The sequence below is a fragment of the Prinia subflava genome, chromosome 11, assembly GCF_021018805.1.
Source record: "Prinia subflava isolate CZ2003 ecotype Zambia chromosome 11, Cam_Psub_1.2, whole genome shotgun sequence".
Lineage (NCBI taxonomy): Eukaryota > Metazoa > Chordata > Aves > Passeriformes > Cisticolidae > Prinia > Prinia subflava.
The window spans coordinates 17,841,196-17,866,695 of record NC_086257.1 but is presented as its reverse complement, the minus strand read 5'-3'; the positions used below and the strand labels follow the sequence as shown (position 1 = coordinate 17,866,695).

At 38.2% G+C, this 25,500-nt stretch overlaps 1 protein-coding gene across 3 annotated transcripts in view; it reads left to right on the top strand.

The window, feature by feature from the left end:
* The window catches only part of ATP11B (ATPase phospholipid transporting 11B (putative)), a 60,993-nt gene that overhangs the window by 4,294 nt on the left and 31,199 nt on the right, over positions 1-25,500 (top strand). For all 3 annotated transcript variants that reach the window (XM_063407970.1, XM_063407969.1, XM_063407968.1), the window contains exons 2-11: positions 10,811-10,927; positions 11,732-11,821; positions 14,744-14,824; positions 19,035-19,142; positions 19,289-19,417; positions 19,538-19,641; positions 20,847-20,894; positions 22,742-22,806; positions 23,350-23,431; positions 24,289-24,439. In XM_063407970.1, coding sequence (XP_063264040.1) covers positions 10,811-10,927; positions 11,732-11,821; positions 14,744-14,824; positions 19,035-19,142; positions 19,289-19,417; positions 19,538-19,641; positions 20,847-20,894; positions 22,742-22,806; positions 23,350-23,431; positions 24,289-24,439 — 975 coding nt within the window. The remainder of the gene's footprint in view (positions 1-10,810; positions 10,928-11,731; positions 11,822-14,743; positions 14,825-19,034; positions 19,143-19,288; positions 19,418-19,537; positions 19,642-20,846; positions 20,895-22,741; positions 22,807-23,349; positions 23,432-24,288; positions 24,440-25,500) is intronic.

Below are 25,500 nucleotides of genomic sequence, written 5' to 3'. Positions count from 1 at the left end.
CTAATAAGGGAATGTCCTCAAATAGATTAGCACTAGAGGATTGTATGTCTGGAAGGTGTTTTTTTCCTTTCAGATGCTGGTTACTGTTAAGATGTTCTGAGAGCACAGATGGTATTTGGTAATACCTTGCAGTTACTGGCATTCTGAACAAGGTGGACAGCATTTATCTCATTGTTTGCACTGACAAGTGTGTATTATTTTCACTTAATCATTTTACTGAATGCAGTTACTTTGCCCCCTCACCTCTGAATTCCCTGTTTTCTGAATTCCAAAAAGTACTTTATTCCAGTGATCGAGAATCAAGCTTCTGAAATCACCTTGCTATTCTGGAGTACAATTTCCCCCCTCTTATTTGTCAATGAAGTCTTCCCCTTTCTGGCTGAAACTAACTGCTTGTTATTTTATGCTAGAGAAATAAATGCATATTTGTCAGAAGAGTTCCTGTGGTCCAGACTGCCCTTGTGAATTATCCCAGAGGGATCAGCGAGGTGCGTGTTGGAACAGCCCAAAGGTTGCACAGCTTTGCTAGAGTAGTTTGAGAGCTGGTGGTGGTCAAGGACTCCCCTCCTGTAACTTAGCACAGGAGAAAATGTGACCCTCTTTTTTTGCTAGAGATATTCTTTGAACTGCTGGGCTAGTGCTCCCATGTGTTTGGGTCTTTTAACCTTATTTTCTCTTTGTATTCTGTGACTGCTGGGCGCTGATACATTTGCAGCACAGTGTGTTCCAAAGCGTGCGGAACCTGGCCCTGTCTTCAGCCAGCTGTCTGCTCCAAATGGAGACATCCGTTGTGTCCTGTGTGTAATTCATAAGTCTTACCTCATGAAAATTAAACTCTGAATCTAAGAACTGCATACCAAAACATAATCAAACCAGTCCTGACAATGATTCTTTCGAAGTCTGTTTTAAAAATGGGAAGATCGGTGTTGTCTGATGTGCTGCCTTGCTGTGAGACTTGGATATTTGACCTGTCCCATCCTCTTTTCTTTTTTTTTTCCTATCCATGAGCTTTTTAAGCAGTGAATTTTGTTGTGCCAAATTTCCACTTATCACTCAATAATAGGACTTTTTAATTGACTGTATGATATTCCTGCACTTACAGGGCCCTGCTCCTTTAATAACTTCTGTCTGTTTATGGTTTTTATGAGACTAAGGGGGAAGAGGGAGAAAATTTTGTCGACAGTGAGCAGAAGCTATTTGTGTTCTGGTCAAATGGGAATATCTGGTGGGATGGGTGAAAGACTATGTTTACTGCTGAAAGATTGTTTCTGTACTCTCAGTGGAAGGTAAAATTTGTAATCTAAGGCAAGTAAATATGTGCTGGATTTAGTAACATTCAACATGTGTTTTGAATATCATTGGTATTTGTTTTTCTAGTTTTAAATGGGTTGGCTGACTTCATTAAAACTGACATTTGCTTTCCTCTGGGATGGAGAGAGAAGTTATAAAAGAAAAATATAGCAATGTGTTTAAATTTCATTAAAAGCATCGTGACTTGTGACTTTCACTGACTATCTGCTCTTGCTGTTTCTTGACTGTACTGTGATCAGTAATTATGGTTGTTTTCATAATTATGTCACCAGGAAAAAGTTTACCTCTCAAAAAAATCCTTCCACTTCTAGCACAAAATCTGTTTGTTAAGCAAGCAGATAAAAATTGCAGCAAAATAGATGTGACAAAGTGTCTCTGCAAATGCAAGGTCATATATTCTAGCAAAACACAGGTGACATATTTGCAGCTAGAGGTTTTTTTAATACAAATCTCTTTTCACCTGCTGTTGAGAAAACCACGTAGCATTAGTACAGACCATGGTAGAAAAGACAGAAAGTAGGACTGAGAACTACACTGTGATTTAAAAAACAAACCCCTGCAATTCCTTGGCCTCCCACATGCAGTAACTTAAGAGGATTTTTTTCCCTTGTTTACTTGGAGTAAAAATAAGTCTGGGAAAGGAGAACTTTCCTGTAAATGGGAAAGAGAGATAATGATGTAGACAAAAGGCAAACTGTTTGTTTTTATCCTGAAATGTTTTACTAGAGGAAGAGATTTTATGTGGTTTATCCCCCAAAATACATGTTATCATCTGTTGTTGCATTTTGTTACTCCTTTGCACATTTTTGTGCTACTTTTTGTGGCTGTGCACATTTTTGTAGATATTTACATTTCTGTTTGAAAAGAGAGTTGCAACAAAATGGAAAGGAAGCTTAAGAGTTAGCAAGCTTTAAGGATAGACTAGTCTGTGGACATGTCTGAAAGCAGGGCATTAAACTGACACTTAAATCATAAATCATGTTTGAAATGGAATTAGAACTAAAAATGCTATTGGGTGAATGCAGTAGACTCAAAACTAATGTTTTACAGAGCAGGCTTTCTCAAAGCATGTTAAAAGGAAGAGCTAGACAGTTACAGCTATGAGCTAAATTCTCTTCCTGTGAAATTTGTTGAGCAGCCACTGTCAGCAATCGTCAGTATAATTTTGGCACGCATTTTGAAAAAGCCCTAAGATTTATTATTTAATGGTGATTTTGGAGGAAGATGCTTTTTGAAAGCATTTGTTGGGTTTTTTTCTGTGCTGAAAGAACATATGAGTTAGACTACAGTGCAGGAGCTGATTGGCATAAATAGCTATTGCCTACTAGAACAAATCCAAATATTGAAAACAAGGGTTTTCAATAATGGCTGTATGAGTAGTCCAGAACAGGAGCCCTTCATGCTTGTGTGAAATACTTTGATAAATGATTCTTCAAAGCAGAGGGTAAACAGCATTTCATTTTAAGATAATAGTGTATATAGTATGCCAGTGCATGGAGGAATGTATGATTGCTCTGTATTTTTCCTGTCATGGACTTGACAAATGTCATTTTTTATGGTGAAATTGCTATCTACAAAATTTGAGCTGCTTTCTTATGGGGAAGTTTGTAGCCTGTCATGGATTTGAATGCTTTATTTAATATTGAAAATCTGCTATAAGCCTACTTAATAAATGCAGGGAATGTACGGATAGGATGCCCATGGGGGGTTTCTTTTTCTAATATCCTATGGTCATTTGAGGTACGTGAAGGATTTATGTGTTAAATGTTTCATTTCTTGCATTGGTTCTGTATTTCTTCGTGTGGCTTGTTTAGTAGCTGCTATTTCTGTGATTGATTATTGCAGAAGTGTAGCACTTTCCATGTTCAGTGTAGTTTATATAGTTTGAGAAGTCTTCTGAAAAAGTGGCTTGTGATTTTTGAGCTCTCAATTCTTATTTTATGTGATGCCCTATAGTTGTCTCCTGATGGGTGTCTGAAGTCACCCTTCAGCTTTAAAAATCTTGCCCACTCTCCTTTTGTACATGCCTGACAGGAAGATGATATTGCAGATAAAGAAAACTAATTGCTGTAGCCCACAGAGGAAAACTTTTAGTTCTGAAATTAGAACTGTGTAGTTGGAACTTCAAAGGCATCTTTATTTCCATGTTAGAGCAATGAGCTGCTTTGGGAGCATGTGGCAAAAGTCCATGCATTTTGGACTACAGACACTGTCAGACCTCAATGTCTCTTCAACTTCTTGGACTTTACATAAAGCTTTTTTTTTTTCCAAGGGAAAAAGTATTACAGTGCACTGACTGGCCTTGAAATGCAACTTGGAGCCACAAGCCCTGCCTTTGAGATTGAGGCTTGCTTCTTAGAACCCGAATGTTAACTAACTTTCTTCCTTCATTGGAGATGAAGACACATTTATTGTAGAGTGTCTTTTCTTCCAAAAAGCATCTGAGCAAAAGTTGTTGGTGATCTGTGTGTCTGACAGAGAGCATCCTAAAATAAAGCAATGGACAAGGAATGTGTTACAGGCATTTGGTGGTTAAGCACATTGAGGCAGGAGGATAAGCCCCATCCAGCCTGGCCTTGAACACTTCCAGGAACAGAGCAGCCACAGCTTCTCTGGGCAGCCTGTGCCAGGGCCTCTGCACCCTCACAAGGAAGATTTTCTTCCTTGTATCTAATCCAAATCTGCCCTCTCACAGTTTAAAGCCATTCCCCTTAGTCACATCACTGCATAGACTTGTAAACAGTCCCTCCTTGGCTTTCTTGTAGGTGCTCTTTGGGTTCTGGAGTAATAATTCTGTAGGAAAAATGTGAATCTTGGCACTCTGTTGAAGACACTTATCAAGGAGCAGCTGTTACAACGTCTTAAGTTTGTATTATCATATGAAGTCCAAAATGGATTATGAAGTCCAAAATACTGTGATTTGGATTGTAGGGGAGGATAAGAAAGCCATTTCCTTCTTTGATACAAGTTGGACTGTTTTTGAATTAAACAATTTACCTGAATCTCCATTCAAATCCTTTGGTGTTAACATGGTTGGACATGCCGTAGCAGCCTTTGAGAGTGCAGTGTTAGAAAGCTCAACTTGTCTGTTCAGCTCATTTTTCCTTTCTGATTTTATTGATGTTACAAGACCAGCATGTTTGGCATTGGTGATCTGAGCAGAGAAACTGGCAGTGAATGAGGCCATTTTACTTTCCTTGTTATGTTTGCAGATAAATAAGGAGAAGATAGGTGATTTTTTGAAATTTTTAAGTACAGTTTTTTCCAGGTTATTTTTGGTGGGCATCTTGACACAATAGTATGTAAAGTAAGAATGACTTGAGGTCTGTGTGAGCAGGACTTTGTGACGAGCACCAGTACAACTTTTCTTATTGCAGTACTAGGCATATTTTAACTATGTGAAAGGAAGGGTTATTGCCTAATGATTTTGCAGGCCTTGTTGCCTAGAGGGTGTGTTTTCATAAAATAACGTAATCTGGTTATAGGTCTTTTAGGAGGTTACAACATGATTTATTATAAGATATTTTGAACAGCTGTAGATACAGTAAGAGGGAAGAGGAAGTTGCAGAAATAGTGCATGACTTTAAGTAGTTTTATTTCTTTAGTGCAGTGATATTTAAAAGGGAAGGTACAGATTGCATGGCACTGTGTACACATCAGGGTGCTTCAGCTGATTCACTATTTTAGTTGTTAGAGCAGTGTTTAAAATCGCTGTGAGGCTGTTTCTTCCTTCATGCTAACCTTTGATAAGGCAAATTCAGTTTGACTACTGCCCAGTTACATGACTGAAAGAATTATTGGCTGACTGTATGGAGTACAAATTTATACAGACTTCTGAAAATGGGCATGGAGTGTGAATAGATCATCTTATCTGACAGAGGGAAAAGTATTCTATGTATATTCAGAAGAAAATCCAAAGCAAGAAAATCCATTTCCTCAAAACACCTTTAATCAAAATATATCTTGACAGCAGTGTAATAGCAGACTTTTGGGCTGTCTGCCAGGAAATGTGTTCTGCTTCTAGAGCCACGATTAGTCAAGTCACTTCCTTAGGAGAAAGGGTTTCTGAGACCAAGGTTTCTTCTGTTCATTAGCTTTATTAGTAGATGTGATATTCAGAAAAAGGTTTTGGGGGTTTTGTCTGTTGTGTTCAGTGTGGGTTTTGAAAGGAGGAAGAGGCTCTGAATGAATCTTCCTTCTTACAAACCCTTTTCACTTCTCAGTGGTCACATAGCAGAAGTTCTTTCACCAACCATAAGTTTGGGGGTTCTTTCCCCCCTGTAAAAGCTATGAGTGAGTAGGAAACCCTAGGAGATAATATTAAAGTATACTAAGTTTATGCAAGTCGTAAACAAAAACCACCTGTCAGATTATTTGTGATTATCAATGCACATATTGCAAAGCTTTATTATGAAGTTGATGTGTTGTTTGCAGGTCTCCTGTCAGTAATCCTTGCTGAAGATCTGTGGATTTCTGCTCTCGTGTAGCAGTGCTGTAGAGTGTGGGAGGGCGTTGGTGCACACTGCCATACGTTAATGGTGTTAAGAGTCTTGCAGTAAATGTGTGTGGTACAGCAACAAGTTGAGTACAAAAGCATTTTTTTTCTTTTCTTCCTTTGCACTTGCAGGTGTTGGGAGGGTCTTTTTTGTAGTGCTGATCTGCGTTTGCTTCCTGTGTGGTTGCCTGGTTTGTTATATGTGTTATTAAGGCTTCCTCAGCAGCAGTGTAAAACTCTTCTTTCGTGGGGAAGCTTTTTATTATATGAAAGACAACTGACATGACATATGAAAAAAACTGGGAAAAAAACCGCAAGACAGAACCAAAAGCACAAACCAAAGTGGGAAAATGGATGGATGAGTTTTCCTTACCTGATGGCCAATGGGCAGTTCTCCAAGTGCAGTGGTTGAGATGCAGACAGAATGTAGGAAAGAGTTGTTTGGGGGTGGCTGTTGAATCCCATGGCTTTCATGAAATAAATTGCATAAAATTGCAGTCAAATATTTCTCCTCAGTTCCCCACGATATGTTTTCTGTGCTGTTTTAAAGGGGCCTAATTTACTGCACAGAGAATATCTTTGTCTAACTGTTAGAATAGTAATGAAATCACTGCTGAAGAAGTTTAGTAAAAATTACTTAGACTTTGCTTAGAGTTATTAAAATTTATAAGAAATGAAAACTCTGAATCCCTTCTTTCAGGTTTTTTTTAAAGGTTATTTTCATTTGTGCTTTATAAATCAGCTTGACTAGAGTATCTTTGTACTATATATGAGTGGCATGCTTTTAGGCTGTTTTCAAAAGCAAAGTGTTAAGTTCATCTGAGTGCAGAACTTCTGCTGGGGAAGTGTGTATCAAAGATTAAATGAGAGCTGTATTCCAAGGGTAGATAACGCCTGGTTTGTGTTGATAAATCATCTGAAGGACTGAACTTTAGCCAATAAATCTAGATTTAATTTGCAACATGAAGGGGAGAAAATCGGGTCACTTCATCTTATGGTCAAATTTTATTTAAAGGTGATTCTTGTAATATATATGCCTGTAATATACCTGGTTAGGAAGCCTTAAATACCAGATCTTGTAATATTTTCAGCATTATTTGTTATGAAGTCGGTGATGTGTGCACTTGGGTAGAAATCACTTGACTAGATAACTGCAGGAAAACTAACTTCTTTTAAAAAGAGATTGGTGACAGTAATTTTGCAAAACACCAATTTAGGGTTTCTCTGCTCATGCTGTTTAGCTGCAGAAATCCTTTGACAAGGGCATGTTACCCTACTTTTGCAGCTGAGTTGGAGGATGACGTTAGAAAGAGAGAGAACTGTCTATTAAGTGAAATTAGGAAACAGTGTGCTTTTTGCACCACTTTGCTGGCTGCACAGAGTTACTGTGGAAAATCCCTTGTTGGGCAGAAATTTGGACTACGAATATGTTTAGTGTCAGGAGCAGGCTCATTGACAAGCCCCATAATTAGAGAAGAGTTAAAGACATTTTGGCTCTTGAACAATGAAGTTCACTGCCTGTGCAGAATTTTCCTTGGACAAATGTGTAACTAGAATTTCTCGAGAAGATCTGCTTAGTTGTGGTTTCATCAGCTAATTATGAGACAGCAGAGTTGTTGGCTAATTTCAAGTAATTTTTAGTAGTTATAGTTGTACAACTTAGGAAATCTGGGTTTTGTTCCCAGCTCTGACACTCGTTTCCTGCTGTGACCAGAGTCAGGTCACTGAGGTTGTCAGGAATGTGTCCTTTTCCAGCCACAGCTCTGACAACTGAGGAGTTTTTGTCCCTGGCCTGCCTTGCGTGTGCATTGTGATCTGCTGACTGCACAGCTTCTGTGCCTTCTCTGTGGCAAATGTCAACAAAAAAGAATTAAATCTCTATAGGCTGCAAATATAAGCTGTTTTAGCTCCACAACTGCACCTGTAAACTTGTATGGCCTGAGATTGTGATGTATTTGGAAAATAAGGTTCTTGCTTTGAATCATCTGAGCCTGCTTCAGCAGAGGTATTCATTCTGAAAGAAGTGCTTGTGCCATGAGACTGGAGTTGTACAGAGGTCTTTACTCTTCCTCATAAATGTCATCAAACTCATCAACCTTCAGGTGCTCAGATAGTGGCTTAAAAAGGGCATATAAAAAATTCAGTGATACTCCAGTCACTCAGTAATCTTTGATTTATCTTTAATGGCGTTCAGCAAGTGGCATGCAGGTTAGCATTTATCACTGTCAGAAAGAAGACTGCAACTTGTTTTCTTTGCTCCTTGTGCTTTTTTCCTTGCTTTACATCTGTTTGATTTGGAGTGGAATTTTTTCAGGCTGTAGAGTCTGACTTTCCAAAGTGAGGATGTCTGGCATTTTGTGAGTGCCAGACGTTTTCTGAGATGTAGAGGAGAGCTGTGTACGAAGTCTGACTAATTAGACGCCTTTTTTCTTGCTTGCAAAACACTTCCATTTGTGGCATCTTCTGGATTGATTTAGAAATACTGTGTCACTAATGTCAGATATTCAAAATGCTTCTGCTACAAACACTCTTCTCTTTAAATTTTGTGTCAGCAGTTAACAGGTACATTTTTTTTCATCTCCCTTTCATGCTTGTCTTTCTTTTCTTAAAGCTGTGAACAGTTCCTGGCATTTTGCTTTTGGTATCCTGTGTATTTTTTTCCATCCTTTCCCCTATCTACTTTTTGTCTCCCTGCTCCACTCTTATCTTTAAACAAGTTTTCACCCTGGAGCATGTGACTAGACCAGCCTTCCACTGCTTGTCATCTAAAGTTTATTCTCCTTCAAATCTCTTTGAAAAATCCCCCTTCCTCTCTTTCTCCCTTCATTATTCTGGACCTCTTTCTTTCTAAAGCAGAATGTTTCAGTAGTAATGATGCCAAACACAAACATTTGTATGTTTGAGAGGATTTTTTAATTACTCTTTACTTTAAAATGGCAACATCCTGAACGTGAACATACCTAATGACCTGCATTAGAGATATTAATGGATTAAAAAATTAATGTTTGGTTATACATTGGTTTGGACATTTTTTATGTCAGTCATGGTGCTCACTGTTCGTCTTCTGTAGTTAACTGGTACAAAGGTATCTTCTGGAGTTCTGTGAAGTGTCGCTTTTTATTTGACATGGCTAAAACTCTGAGCCTCATTCACAAGTGGAGCCACTCAGCTGCAGATGCAGTTTCCTCACCTGCAGTAGTGGAATTGATAACTCCCTTTCCAGCAAAGGACACCCCCAGTTGTCCTTGCACTTGGCACCAAAGAACAAGGAGATTGTGTAAACTCTGCAAGTGGTTCTGGGATTAGGAATGTTTGTGATGCTGATGCTGGAATTCACCACTTCGTAGACAGTCATTGATTCCCAATCAAACAACAGTTCTGAATTTAATTTCACTAGTTTGTTTCATGTCTAAAAGCATTTTGCCTTTTTCTTTAGTAGTTTTTTTTGCGTGTTATCTGAATTATTACTGTTTTGTTGTCTTCTGCCATCACCTGCTTCTTTAGGTCAGAACATGATTGCTAGGAAGGGTTGTGGTGAGTCATGTAGCCCCAGGAAAGGCTCAATTAAAGATAGACTTGAATGACCTAGATATAAGCCCTTGTGTTACAGACATTACAACCTTTCCTCATGACTTATTTTGGTGTTTAATTATTCCTTTCCACAACAAAGGATTTTTTTTGCTTTCCAATACCCAGACGTAAGTTTTCTTACCTGCAATTTGAGCCTGCTTACTGCTGTTCTTCTTTGACCTTAAAAGCACCCGTTTTCTCAATGGAACAGTCTTCTGTATATCAGGAGATTTACAGGGATATCCCAAGCTTCCTCTCCTCCAGGCTAAATGACTCTAATTTGTTTGCTCTTTGCTTTTTGGATTGTTCAGCCTTGCATCTTATGTCATGTTTTCAGGATCTCTTGGGGCTCTTGTTGCACTCCCCTGGGTGCTGTCCAGTTGGTTCACAGTGCTTCAGCTGTGGCTCCCGCTCCTCCTGCAGCCTCCTCTGCACTGAAGGCCTTTTGCTCAGTGGGATGATGTGGATGACTCATGTCTAGCCTGTGATCTGTTATAGCCTTTGACATTTTTCTTCAAAATTCTTTTATAGGCTTTTATTCTCTTTTTCTAGATGCAGTTTCTTTGTGCTGGATCTTTGTGTTCTGTGCTTCTGGTTGGCCAAGAATTTTCCCTTACTTGGTGTTCTTGCAGTCCCAGGGTGGTGTCATCTGCAGGTTTAACACTTGTGTTCCACTTCCTCTGGAGGAAGCAGATGATGAAAACACTGACCATTAGACCTGAAACAGGGCTTTGATTGCCAGGGACCTCATTCAGATCATCTGTTTTGGCAGGAAATTATTGATAAGTATTTCTGAGTATGGTTTTTTTTTTCCAAAAGTTTGCTTTCACTGTTGCACCATTCATATATGAATCGGTGGTAATGGCAGGAAATCACATTTGAAATGAGACAAAATGTTAGTTCTTGGAGACAGAACTTGTTTGGAAAAATACTGCTATCTGGTCAGATGCATAAGCTTTTGGCTTTTCTCTGGTGAGAGTCTTTCTAAAATCTAATTACCACAGCATAGTTGTATAGCTTGTATGTTTTAATCTTTTATTTTTCTCAATAATCTGTTTTATTAGGGCTATCGCAAGCATGGCTGTGAGGTTTAGTAAATTATTTATGTTTTCATCTCCATTTCTGTTTCTTCCTTTTTAAGTTTTGCAGGGCTTCGAGTTTGCTTGGTAGCAAACGTTCGCTATCCTTGAGACAGGGTTTTTTCCTTCATTTTTTCAGAATGAGTACACAACCTCAAAATTGAGATTTTGACTTTTTTTCTCACAGATTTTGAAAATTGTCTGGACACAGCAGACTTCAGTTTATATAGTAATTTTCTTTACTCTTTGAAAACTGCTGCTAGATATCTGAATGTCCCTTTCCACAGAAGTTTACAAAACAGCAGTTAATAAAATTGACTTCCTTGAAAACCTCTTTTTTTATTTTACATTTTAGGGTTTTGACCCACCGCATCAAAGCGACACAAGAACTATTTATATAGCAAATCGTTTTCCCCAGCATGGCCATTATGTTCCTCAGAAGTTTGCGGACAACAGAATCATATCATCCAAGGTAAGCAATCAATTTGTCATGGCAAAACCCCCGGATATGTTCCTTAACAAGTTGTGTGGCAGTGTGTATTATGTCTAGTGGTGCATATACAATATTCAAAATCAAACAAACTGTGAACTGTATTGAGAGAAAAGCTGGGTTGCTTCATTTGTAGTCTTGTGTCATTCTGTCACCCTTCTTTCCTCAAAACTCAAGTACAGAGCAATTAAGCAAGTTGGTCAAGCTTTCTGAAAAAAAGTAGTTTTTCAACCAGTGTTGCCCAAACTACTTAAAAGGCAAGATGAAGCTGGTTATGAGGATTTTTGAAACAGCCAAATTGAAAGCCAGGACTCTGCATAAAATCAATCAGCAGTGGACTGCAGTTGCAGATTCCCTCCCAGTGTGTCCTTGGATTGGAATCAATAGAGCTGATGGTGGGGATGTGCCTCTGTACTGTTGGAGGGAATGTTACAGCTGCAGGAATTCATTTCTTTCCTCCTACCCAGGACACAAGCAGCCAAATGACTCCTGCAGCTGCCCCTGTCCCGGTTGGAGGAAAACATTTTAAATTTGGCTTGCAGAGGAAATGCAGTTGCTACCTCTGCTTCCCTGCTAGCTGTACTTACAACAGAAGGAATTAAGAAAAAATGAACAAAAATTGGATGCAGCAGTTCTGCATGGGAGAAGGGCAAGGTTTGGGCAAGGGGACCAGGGAATGACAAGATTTAGGTTAGGAAAGTTCAATGGGAGTGGAACTGAATTTCACTGAAAAATTGTGCATTGAGTTGTAATTGTTTGTCTCTCTTTCCCTTTTTTCCCCTTCAGTATACAGTGTGGAATTTTGTTCCAAAAAACTTATTTGAGCAGTTCAGAAGAGTAGCCAACTTTTATTTTCTCATTATATTTTTGGTTCAGGTAAGTTGAATAATACTCAGGAAATTGCAATTTTTGTTGTAAATTCTGCCACTGATTTTTGTTCTATGAATTTAATTTCTGTACTTATATATTCTGTCTATAAAAAGAACACATTTCCAGTTTCTCTAGGAAAAGAACTTTAAAAATAATGTCCAAATTTAAGTATTACCCTTAGGTTTTACTCTTTCCCTTCATGGGTGCTAATATATTTAAGTGTGCAGCTTCAAAGTCCATTGCACAGTCAGCACAGGGTTTCAATTGTCTGTCTCAAATACAACTTCAAATCTCTTAAGAGAGTAATGAAATTCCAGATAAAATTCCAGATATGCTTGTTGTTTTTGTGGGCATTGGTGGTGTTTGAATATTTGTATATTTTCACTGTAGGTGGTTTTAAATCAACAGACTATTGTGATATAGTTCTAAGACCCTCAAATTCAATTTGTTCAGATAAAATGAACACACAGCTGTTACAGTTAAATCAATAGTTTGCCAGTTTTTAAGACCTCAGTGCTGTTATTGTTACAGTTATGTCAAAAATATTGTTGTAGCAGACCATATTTTTTTTAATTAAGAACACCCACAAGTAGATTAGGACAGTCTGTACATTTTCTATGATCTTTGCCTCTCCAGCTCTGTAATGTACCTGAATTCTGTGGAGCTACTCAGGCTTAGTAGGTGAAGGATAAGTGGGAGAAGGGTTTGGAGGGGAGAGAGTAACTTTTGAAAGGCTAGTTAATATCTGAGGCAGAGACAAGATTTTGGGGTACACAAACTTTTCTTTCATTATAAAATAGAATTATTAGAACATGTACAGCCCTCCACAGTGATTAACCAACATTTAGAGCGTGCATGTGAAAAAGATGACACCTCATTTGACAAACAAAAGGAATAGTAAAGAATTCATAAAACTTTTCCGTGGTTGTGTAAGGTGTCAGTATCAGGGCCAGGTCTGCAGCTTTTAATCCATTGCCCACTGTGTCCCTTGATCTTGTTCTTTCCCTTTTAGAAAGGAGGACGTTTCTAGGCTGAGAATGCCTGTGCTGGACTAAAGTCATACAGTTCTAACTTAGGCTAACAAAATGTGTTGTCCATCACATCTTCCTGCTTAAGAATATTGTCTATGTTATTCCTGCTGTAATGTTTCGTGCTGTTTAACATATTGTAGCATGAGGAAGATGTGGATGTGCTGAAGATGGAACATAAATGTTATCAAAGTAACCACAGACAGCGTGGCTTTTATTTCTTCGTAATGCAGATTTCTCTCTTTAGTTCAATGTTGTGCCACGGTTCTTTCAAACTGTTGCCTTTCAGTAATACCTAAATGTGATGCCCATAAACAAATAAGAATCTAAGAGCAGAAATTCTGTCCCGAGTGTAATCCTTTTCTCTCAGTTTGTGTCAAGTGGATGCCCTCGTGTATAGAAGTGTCTTCTTGTCTGTGTGTCTGGGTTCTTGGAAACAGAGCAGCAGAAAAGTTGAAGTCATTTTTGTTCATTTGTTAGAATGGAATTCTGTTTTTATTCAGATCCCTTTTGGAAGTTCATCAGCATCTAATATTTTTTCTTTTTATGAGGCAAAGCTGTTTTAAAGCTGACCACCATGGTCCCTTCCCTGCCCTGGGAATCTCGTGTGGCCAAGATGCAGTGTCTGTCATTACCACCTTTTCCACTGGGGGTGGCAGAGCTGGGGCAGGGTCTTGTGGGATTTCAACTTGCAGCACAGTCCAGTCCACGTTGTTCACCACACATGTGCATGCCCAAAACAAGGTGACAGACTGCATTTTGGTGACACAAGGTGTGTCATGGATGTGTGTCCGGCTGTGTGGCAGGCAGAGGACCAAGGTGTCCTGGTGAGACATGACAATTCCACCAGCACAAAACCTGCTTCATTTTCATGCATGATCTTCTCTTGAGAAGGAATGAGAGAGCATAGATGGCAGAAATGCCATCATTAACCCTATCCAGCTGAAAATCAGATGCTTTTGGTAGGGTTTTTCTTGGTCAAAATGCTGCCAAGCTGAAATTGTAGTGCTACAGTTAAAGGTAGTATTGCAGGCTAGGTCTCATTTTTGTTGTGTTGTATAAATTGTCTGTTTTGGTGAAAAAAACAACCAAAAACCTCATGTGTACAGTCTGAAGTGGCATGATCTGTTTTCTCTGTGAGGTTCTTCCTCCCTAATAGAGTAAACTTCATGTATTACTCTTTTTTTCTTCTCTAATGATTCCCAAAGCAATGCCATAAGTCTCAGGTAAAGTGGATCAAATCAGTGTCTGTGGTTTTGAGTAGTTCTTGTGTATATTTCCTTTACAGCACTTTTTTTCCTGCAGCAGAGGAGAACCACTAACATCCCCTCACATACAGAACCTTAGTGTGTTCACTGCACTTTTGGCATGCCAGCAGCAATAGCACAAATTGTAAAAACTGCATGTTAACTTGGGGCAACCAGGAAGGTGCAGTCTGAAAAAGAGTGTTCTCTAATATCTAAAACACTGGGAATTACTGTTCTTAACTTTATTTTCACTTCTAAAGTGGATGATATTATACTCTGCGTTGCTGGTAAGCAGCAGATCGTATAGAGTGTTGCAACAACTTCATGAAATGTAGATTTTCTTCCTTCATAATATGCTTTTGAGTAGGATGAATTTATACTTTTCTTTTAGTAAGGACCCTTTAAAATTGTCACATGCTTTATGAGTGTGACTAAGGCTGCTCTATGCCCTAAAATATTTGTTTGCATCGTTATTGATGTATTATTTAGTTGTCAGAAACAAGGTTTTGCTAGAAAAAATTTGCAGTAAATGCAGTAAAAATAGTCACAGGTTATAATAAAGTTGTCATCTTGCTGCATTTGTTGGGGTTTTTTTGAACATAGAATTGTAAAAATAAGATTTGGACTAATCTTCATATTTTCTTTTCTTTTAGCTCATGATAGATACCCCTACCAGTCCGATTACCAGTGGATTGCCATTATTCTTTGTCATAACTGTGACAGCCATAAAACAGGTAAAGGGGAAAAATCTTGCAGCACAAAGTCCTGCTGAAGTAAAGTTGCTTAACAGAGTCTGACTAGGCTACTGCTTAGATACTAAAAATACATAAAAATGGTGTAATTTTTAGAAACTATTTTGGATTTAATGTTTCTAGTTAGATGCTTGAGCTTCAGCATTTGGTTGGTTGTCAAGCACTCAGTGACTCACTGCAGTACCCTAAAATGGACAGTGGATGACTGTCAGGCAGCATTTTTGTCTAAACATTACATGTCACTTGTTATCAGACCCTTTTCTGAAAGCTCCTCACTTATTCCTTTGGCACACCTCACTGCCTGTTAGAACCAGTCCTCCCACATCACACCCTGAGAAAGGAGCTTGAGCAGATGAAGCAGTGGTGCAGGATGTGTTTGTCAGTAGTTAAAAGGCAAATTTTGCCCCAAGGGGTATGTTTTATGTTGTAAAATGTATATTAACTGTGATCCCGTATCAGGTAAAAGCTCTGGTTTAGAAAGCTCCTGATCTTCTGCGGTTGCATAAACATTTGGAGTGTTTCATAGCACTTGAAATAAGAAAAATCTTCAGAATTTAATAGAACTCTTGTTCAAGCACCATAGCACATCCTATTGAGACCTAGAGCCTCTGGAATCAGAATGTAAAAAGAAAAGAATAAAGAAGGGAAAAAAAAGGTCTTCTGTTTTATTTATGTCCTTAAAGCAAGAGGAGAAAGAAGCAAGCTCATAAATAAAGAAGTGATGTGGATAAAAATTATAATCTCTTCTGCAGGGAGGTAATTTTCAGGAACTATCCTCTTCAAGGGGTTTGACAGTGCTGTCGGGAATAGATGCAGCCTCGAACTGAAAAATAAGCAGGAGACTGCTTCAGAGCTGTAACTGGAATTTCAATTTGCCTTCTGTGCCAGAAAGACCCAAAGCCACCCAGAAATAGGGCAAAAGTAAAAATAGTTCTAGCTTTCAAGCAGATAGAAAGGTGTTTGGGACAGAGTGGTTCTTAATATTACTCCATAATATTTGGACTAATATTTCATCTTGTTCCTGTGCCATTTGTATATGTAGAATGCCCTAATCCTGTTCAATTGCAGTTGTTGCCATCACCCCAAAAAAACTCACATGTTCAAAAGCTATAATTATAAGTAGGCAACGGATAATAAAACTGTGAATTAAAAGAGGTTATGAAACAGAGTTATAAATATTAGATCACTTTTTCTAGAAAGAAGTTGGACTTGTGTAAGTCTAAAATAGTCCAAAATAATCTTAACACCATCTTGCTTCCAGATGTCCAATCTTATATTGGGAAATTTAACTCTCTTATCATCAATTTCAAATAACAGAGATTTTATCATTCTTTCTGGAAGCTTCGAATTGTTCATGAGTTGCCAGGCATCCAGAGATTTTCTGGCTGTCAGTATCTCTGCAAGGACTACTGGAACCACCTAAACTGATCTAATGGACTCTCATGTTTCTCCTGTCTGCTCCAAAGGGGCAAGCAATATTCACAGGCTGTAATCTTGAAGGGACAATGAATTGTGATATTTCCAACAGACTGCCCTCAGCCAGGGGAGAAAGAGAAGTCTGTTGGAGTGCAGAGGGAAAAATCCCCAGTATTGCCTGAAAATCAGTTGCCATTTTCTCTAAACCAGAAGTGTAATAGGAGGCTGATTTTCAGGAAAGAACCCCCTTTTGAAAGCTGTGGGGCACTCGTTCTGTACAAAGTTACATCAGGATAAATGTTAAACTGTAATCTAGTATGCTCTCCAAAGATGAAGGGGAAAAATAGAAGCATTAATCGTGAAGCTTTGAGAAGCTTAGCAGTGGATGGAAAAAGTCCCCTGCCTTCCAGAAGACCAGTGAGTGAGGTACCTCTTGCAAACCTCAGAACTCAGCCTTGTTTTAATCTCAGCCAAGGAGACAGAACTTTTTCTACTTGGAAGTGTAATTGCACCTAGGTCAGAAGAAGGACATACAAGACTGCAAAGTGATGCAGCTCATGCTGTGTCATTTTGTCTGTCCTGTTAGCCAGAGCACTTTTCTCCTTATGCCTCTGAAGATCTGTATGCTGTCCTCCAAGGACTTCAAAGTTAGTAAATAAATAAAAAAAAGTTGAAAACCCAAACTAAAATACAACAAAATAAAGGCATTTCCCATGGAATTTTACGAAACAATGCATTTTAATATGTTCATAGTATTTAGCTGATGGAACACAGATATTTACTCGACTGCCAGGTAAACTATAAAGAACTGCTTTGCAGGTTTTGGTTAACTATAGACCTAAAATGAGAATTAAAAACCTGGCAGTATAAAATGCAGATCTTTTCTTGGTTACATTGATGCAGTTATTTAAGCAGGATATAAGAACATAATTTAATTGAGGGATTTTAATCTTTAGTTTCTTTTCTTAAAAGTAGGCAACACTCCCTGTAATCCTATTGTATCTTTCTTTTTCACTGTATTTTTCCAATGTTTTCAAGTCAGGTTAAGGACCTTTCAAAAATGCCGCAGTAGGTAAATTTGGGGGGAATTTGAACTGACCACACTACATTGGCTCTTAAGAATTCCCTGGTGTGAGGTGTCACCCTTGTGTTGGAGGCAGGAGGTGTCAGATGGGGAAAGCGCTGAAATCTGTACTTTCTAAAGAAGGTAAATTTCAGTTCTTTGCCAAATGCCCACATTGCTCAGCTGTTCAGGTTTGTGAGACAAATGCCCCAAGGTTACTGGATGTTAGTTAAATCCTTGTTTTCTTCTGTCAGTCACCTTTAACAAGGAGCTATAGGTACTGACTCTTGCTTTTTCATACTGCTTAGGAGGAATTCTTAAAAGAGTCATACTCAGGGACTTTAGGATTCTGATGTCCCAGTATCTCTCTGTATGGCTGCTATTACTGCACACTTCTCAGTTATTGATTTTGAAGCATTTGGCATATAAAGCTCTTTTCTTTTCCCCATTCCCCCTCTCATCTTTCTTTTCAAACACGGGTGGTGCAGTTGTGCTGTCCTTATTCATTTGTGCTAGTAACAGTGGAGATTTGTGAAGGCAGAACTACAAAACTACTTTCAACATGCAAAATTCATCATATGACTTTTCCTACAAACTCCAGTCAACCACAGAACTCTCTAAACTGCATCTGCATTAGTACTTCTTGTAGTATGGCATTCATATAATGTTTGTAGGATGAGTTGGGGAGTATGCCTGCTGTTTCACACAGCTGCCTTCTTCTGTCTGCAGACTTCCAAGGAAACGTTTTTAACTCTTTCTCAGTTCTTATACCTATAGAAAAGCATTTTAGGAGGTCTCTGTTGTTGCAGGTTAATTGTAGGAGTCTTGAGGGGTTGTAAGAGACTGTTGAACTTCCTGCATGATTGATCCATTTCCTGTGCTTGCTAGTGGGGCTTTCCAAACAGTACCTAGCCTTGGGGATCAGAGATTATTATTACACTATTATTATCATTATTATGCTATTATGGTCTAATAACAAGCAGTGGATTCATACTTTAGGAAAATAGGAGGGGAATAGTATACTTGGATTTACAATCTTGAGTATTTGCACATGTATGTGCAAGGGATAAAGGGTTCCTAAACAGGTGTGAGGTATCAGGTAAAGGAAAGCTGCTTAGTTTATCAATTAAAAGTTCAGTTGCTGCAGACTGTTCCATTAGAGCTCAAAAAAAACCAAAATCTTCTCAGTCATCTTCTGTTGCTGGACAGAGCTGATGTGTCAAGAGCATGTCACACAGAATTAAATCTTGAGATTTCGTGCATGGGCTATGGCAGTAACTATAAGAAATGCTATATGGTATGACTTGAGAAAGTAATTTCAGTCTGTTACTTCTAAAAAAAAAGGAATCCACAAAGGAGCCTGAGGACTGTTCCCAGTTTTGTGGTGTGTTAATCCATATAGATCAAAGATTTATTGAGTGCTTGGTCATCTGATCTGCAGAAAATGTCACTGCCTGTTTGTTTTAAGAGAACATGGGACTGTTGTGTTTCTGCACCACTTTGGCTGCTTTATTTGCCTTTACAAGTTTGTGTAAAGTGACAAAATTAAGAGGTTCACAGGTTCTTGAGTAGCAGCTGGAGCAGGAGCTCAAGAGGAGTTAGTAACTTCACACAATGCAGGAAGTAGTTTGAACACATTTGCTTAGTAGATTAAATTTAGTCTATTTTTTAGTTTTCTTGCTTAAAAAGTAGATTTTTATGTGCTTTCCACAGGGCTATGAGGACTGGCTACGACATAAAGCAGACAATGAAGTCAACGGTGCTCCAGTTTATGTTGTTCGAAGTGGTGGCCTTGTGAAAACCAGATCTAAAAACATTCGGGTAAAGGACAAATTGAAAACTGTGTTTGTACTACACAGCTAAAACTCTTGTTTTATCGCTAATCATTGTGGTTTGGTGACAATGCTGAAATGAATGCTGCTCTTTAAACCTCTTTGTGTCTTTCTGCTCTGTGTTCACTTCGTTAGGTGGGGGACATTGTCAGAGTAGCCAAAGATGAGACCTTCCCTGTTGATCTGGTGCTCCTGTCGTCTGACCGAGCCGACGGTTCCTGCCACGTTACCACCGCCAGTTTGGATGGAGAGACCAATCTGAAGGTCTGGGTTACTTCTGTGAAATAGTGTAGTTAATTCCTGGTGCCTTTTTTGTTCAGCCTGTTGAAATACCTGCCCTGCTCCCTGGCAGTGTGGGGGTAATCAATGGGCCCTGTTTTGCAGACACACGTTGCAGTCCCAGAAACAGCAGTGCTGCAGTCTGTTGCCAACCTGGACAAACTGGTAGCTGTTATAGAATGCCAGCAGCCAGAAGCAGATCTATACAGGTATCACTTTATTAGTAAATATTTTGAAATTAAATCAAAATGAGGTGTTTAATACTCGGGTCTTGCTAGAATTAAAATAGCTTCAGACATCTGCTCGAATTTTAGGCTTTAATAATCAGCTTGTGTTTATACATATGTACTTACTGAAAGTTGCAAGTGACAAGCTAAATTTGAGTACTTGAGTACTAAACCAGACATTATAATATTTATCTTTTTTATTTTAATTATGTACATTGCAGTTCTAATCACTAAAATTGTTTCTAGATTTTAAAGAATTCAATGACCTACAGCCTGATTAGACTAAAGAAAGTTCTATAAGGTTCTGCCAGGATATTTCAATATTTTATAGGATATGTTGAAGTGGAATTGACTCAAGTCTAATTCTAAGGATATGTGTTGCTCATATTTGTTTCGTGTATGCTCCAGAGGAGATCTGAACGCCATTCTTCAGCAGCAAAGTCTTAGATTAAAAACAGGGATATCTGAGTGTGCTTTAACATCAGCAAGCAAGGTCGTAGACTTTGTAAAGCAGCATCATGGATAGCAAAAGTTATGTTCCCATCTAAGTTTCTTCTGAGTTGTATAAGGGAAAATGGTAGCTATGAAGTAGTAGTTTTCAAAATCCAGGTATATTATTGCAGCTGTTCTCAAGTAAGATTGGAGATCTCTGAGAAATATTAAGTTTTTTAAAACTAAGATTGAACATATTTTCAAATATTTGATATTTAGCTAATTAAGGTGCAATCGCTGTAGAAGTTTGTGTCCCTTTTTGTGGCTGGAGTCATGCTAATTGTGTGCACATCAGGTTTTTAAAAGTGTAGTAGATTGGCTTTATTAAATGAAAAGTTATTATTTCTGATGGTTAATGTGCAGACTTATATTTGTTGAGGAATTATTTCGTACTGAATCATCAAGAAGTCACAATCTGTTTTAAATGAATAGAAATATAATCTTTTGTGGTAATTAATCAGAGTTAATAAGCTTTCTCAAATGCCTATTCCTTTGATGGATAAATGTTACTGTTGCTAAATGTCTCTTGTAAAATTATTGCCAGCTTTGCCATATTTGTTTCACTCGATTGTTAATGAAAGTTGATTTATTTTTTACTTGTGAACCATTAATGACGTTTTTGGTAAATATAGAGAAGATTTTTACAATTTTGAGTCTTTATGTAGATACTTCTAAGACATATCCATCTTTCATAGATTTGTTGGAAGAATAACTGTAAGTCAACAAGCTGAAGAAATAGTACGGTGAGTAAAATTGTGTAAGGTGATTATTTAGAACACATGGAGGTGGTTAAAATCTTGACCATCACAAGAGTTACTGGTGAATATATGAAAATGGAGGTATTTTTACTGAAAATATCAACTGCAGCTGCATGCCTCAGGTGGAGATGAGAAAAAATGAGTGAAAAAATTCATTACAGGCCAGTTTCACAGATTTAATACAAGAGTTCTGGAAAGTTTGGCTGTTGCAAAGCAGGTAATTTTTTGGCACTGGTAATCAGCTGCCAACTTTGTTGTTATTTGTTAATTAAAACATTTATTGATCTGAAACAATTTCCACTGACGTATACTACAACAGATCCTCTGTCATCAGAGGCACTGAGAAGAAATTTTTGCAGTTGAAATCCCTAGAAATTCCTGATTTAACAAAGCTTCTGCTATAAATTTGTAATTTTTGGTATCAAAGTGCAGCTGGACTGTGCAAATAAGTGCTTACATCTATCACAATCAGCAAGGGACATGAAAAAAATAATTGCCAGTTCTGACTACTAGTGGAGTAGACTTAGACTAGTATCTTAGACTATCTTCTGTCTAAGATAAACCTGTCTGGTCTGTGTTGCACTGATTCAGTTTTGGTATTTTGGTTTTGTCAGGCTGGTTTTACAAAATTGAATCCAAAAACATAAATTATGTTTCTTATTTGAAAATTCTGAATGCTCAAGCAGTTAGCCATTTTTAGTTCAAATTTTCAGTTAAAGTCCGAGTGTAGCCTAAAATATCAACATATGTATGTTTAATTTTAAAAATCTATCATAGTCTGTGTGTATAATTGGTAACACATAGTATTTGTGATGGTGTTACATTTGCAGTAACATATAAGTTAAATTTTTGACTGAGGCAGGTGGGTTGTGTGTTTGGCTTTGGGGTTTTTTTTGAGTAACATCACATTATAGTTTCAAAAGGACTTCAAGTTTAAGAGCTTTGTTTATGTAATAGTGATCATGGCCTGCATGTGGCCACAGCTAAAGGAAAAGTAGGGTAAACCCAAGGGCTTGCATGCTAAAGCACTTAGCATCTTTTAATTCTTTTGTTTCTACCCAATATGTCAGTCTGGCCACTGCAGTTGTTAAATTTGTGCTTTCATTTGAAATAGGGGAAAATACCCTTTTTTAAATTTTGAACCAACCCTGCTGGCAGTTTCTAAAGATGATACAGCTGCTGCAATAGAACATATGGTTCTAACCTTTTATTAACCTTGCTTCTAACTAGACCCTTATTTTCACAGCACTGCTTGCAGTGAACTTAGCCAAAGAAATGAATGTGTTACTGTATTGTGATAGATGTGAGCAGGAAACATCTATTTTACCTCTTAAAATTTTACCTCATGTGTTAGGAAACAAAATTTACTTTGCTGTTGGAGGTGTCCATCTAATTGTTTCTTCAGTATGAATACTACTGAACTTTTTAGATCATTTCAGTCTGACAGAGGGGTAGAGGATTGGTAAATCAGCCAAACCTAAAGCAGCCCTTTGGGTGCACTGTGAGCTCGACTGGTTTCTTGCCTGCTTCCTTCCCAAGCACCCTGTGGGGCTCTCTGAAGCAGCCATTTGGAATATTTAGCTCAGTCAGTAGTAATGGATATGGAACAGTGGTGGGGGAGCGTGGCAGTGACCAAAGGAGACAAGAAAGGGAACACAGAGCTCTGTGGAGACGTGGGAGGTGTGGTCAGAGGGGTAAGAGCACTGATTGAGTTGCTGCACTGGGAATTTGTGGGGATATAGGACAGCTTTGCATAGGAAACTGGATTTCAGTGCTTCTCCAGAATACAGAACAGCTGATGTTTACGTGCTGATATGTCTATTTCTTTTTAGACCTCTTGGGCCTGAAAGTCTCTTACTTCGTGGAGCAAGATTAAAAAACACTAAAGAAATATTTGGTTTGTAGACATCTAAATATTTAAAGAGTATTCTCTTCTTAAAGCATGCTGATGAACTGTGTTTTAATTCCACTTGCACTGAAGAAATTGTAAGAATCTTGCTGACTGTTACCTGAGGGGATATGATTATAGATGAAAGTAATGATATTATGCTGAAGAACCTCTAAGGATATAAAGTTCCAGCTCTGCTCTGTGAAAATATTTGAAGTGGTTTGATAAAGGAATAACTTAACTTCAATACATAAATGACTGTTCTTACTGTTACCTATTGTTCAAGGCTTTCTCCTGAGATTTACCATGCTGATTTCCATAAAATACATATTGAAGAGCAGTGCAGTCATAATAATGAACAGTGTTAAAGTAGGTGTTAAAATTACTTCAGCAGTACTTTTCTACTATAGAAGAGTCTTGCAAATAGTACAAAATACTGTCTCGTAGTAAACACAGCCTTTGCTTTCATCCTATATCTCTCAAAATGAAAAATTCTGCAAATTGTGTTTATGCAGAAAATGAAGTCTGACTCTTTCCCTCCTTCCTTCCCAGGTGTTGCTGTGTATACAGGTATGGAGACAAAGATGGCATTAAATTACAAGAGTAAATCTCAGAAACGGTCAGCAGTAGAAAAGTATGTTTATTTTCTAATATCTCTCTTATTTGTAGAGCTTTAACTTAGTTTTTCCTGTGTAACCTTAAAACCCAGGTGATCTCATCATTGAGTTATAGGCAAAAGGAAGAGAGTGTTAATTGCCTTGCCTTCAGTAGGAAACTATAAAGATAAATTCCATTTGTTGATATTTCATCCTTTAGTAGTGTGCAAGGTGGAAATATCCAAGCTTGCTCCTGGTTGCAGGATAACTGTTACTATGATAGATATTTATATCGAATCTCAGGATTTATTTTAAAAAGAAAAGGAGTTCTGATGTATTACTGATATCCAGTTACTAAAAATCTGACAGAGCTCCCTGACATTCTTTTGCAAATGCATAGCTACATGCAAAGAGCTGTATGTGGCACAGGAGGAGTCCAAAGCAAGGGCAGGAGGATGGTGTGGCTGGTTACAGAACCAGGTGTGACTGTCCTGCTGCAGCCTGGCCTGGGTTAAATGCTCAGCTGCACATGGCAGTGCTCTTCCAAGGGAGGAAAAGGTGCAGCCGTGGTTTCTGCTGTGCTTGTTGGTACTGCCTGCACAGCCCTGCAGGCTCCCTGGGGAAAAAGCACCGGTGTGGGACTGCAGCTGTGACACACTGCAGGTGTTCCTGCACCTTAATCCAGTCTTCATATTGCTATACAGTTTATCATAGTCAAATGTAGAATTTCTTTCCCTTTCTGTTGCCTGCTTGTCACATAGAAACTTTGTATCAAGCACAGGATACACTTTTTAAAAAAGGTCCAACAAGTTTTTGATCAATTCATGTAACCACACTGTGTCAACAGAAGATGTAAAATAAACTGAAGCTTCTTGCTTTGTTTGCCTCTTTATAGGTCCATGAATTCCTTTTTGATTATTTATCTAATAATCCTCCTCTTTGAAGCCATTCTGAGCACTATTTTAAAGTATGCATGGCAAGCTGAAGAGAAATGGGATGAACCTTGGTATAATGAAAAAACAGAGCATGAAAGAAACAGCAGTAAGGTAATGTAGTTCTGTCCAGGTGCATATCTGAGGAACACTCAGCCAATATAAGCTCAATGTCATGTATATTATGTCTCTATTCTATGTGTAACCACCACATGATCCACTTGCAAGTCTCTGTGCTGTTGTCTCAGTGATTTTTGAGTTAGTCCCATGTAGCCTCACCATTTGTAGAAATATTTCTAGCTCTGTCAATGGTTGGACTTTTTCTTCCTTTATGAAAAGATCAGACTCTTTGAAAACTTTTGAAAAGGCTTTGTTGGGACATATTTCTGATGATCTATGTTCTAATTATTGTTCTTTAGTGTGTCTTTTGTCATTCCATAAAGAAAAAGAGGAGGAGGATGGCTGTTCTTGTGTGTGTTCTATTGCAGTGATCTCACAGTTCAGGAATTTTGTATGTTCTGTGATGTTGAGATGGTTTGGGCAATTTCATAAGGCTGTAATTTAGCTCAAGCTCCTGCTTGCCTCCTCAGTTCTCTTTGGAGATTGAAGGGATACCTTAAAGTGTCCCTGCAATCTGTGGTTCTGTAAAGTATCTCTATTTTCAATTAGTCTGTATTTTTCTGTGTTCTCTTTAATTTTTGATTTCTGTATGAGTCTGCCTTTGTCCAAAGCAGTTCAGGAGCCTAATTTGAAATAATTGCTATACAAGTTAGTCTAGCCTGTGAAGCCTTTCAGTTCTGAGTAGAGCAGGGATAAATATTTCCTCAATCTTTCCATTCCTTTGCCGTCAGGAATGTAGAGAGCCATGTATGGTTCTGCTGTGTCATTCTCCTTCTGTCATGTCTTTGTTTTTCTGTCTCCCATGTTCACTTCCACAATCTGCTTTGCATTTCTCAGCATGCTGGCATCCTTACTCAGAGTGTCCCTGTCCATCTCCTCCTGCGTGTGCAGATTGTTATTTCATGGCTATTGCTTGAAGAAACTCTCTAACTTAAATAATTGTCACTACTTCTCTTACTGCTCTCACTTTGTATGTCTTTTCTGGTTTAGTTTGGAGGATCTCTTTAGGCACAGAACTCGCTGAGCTTTTGTCAGCTACTTAATTATTTATTAAA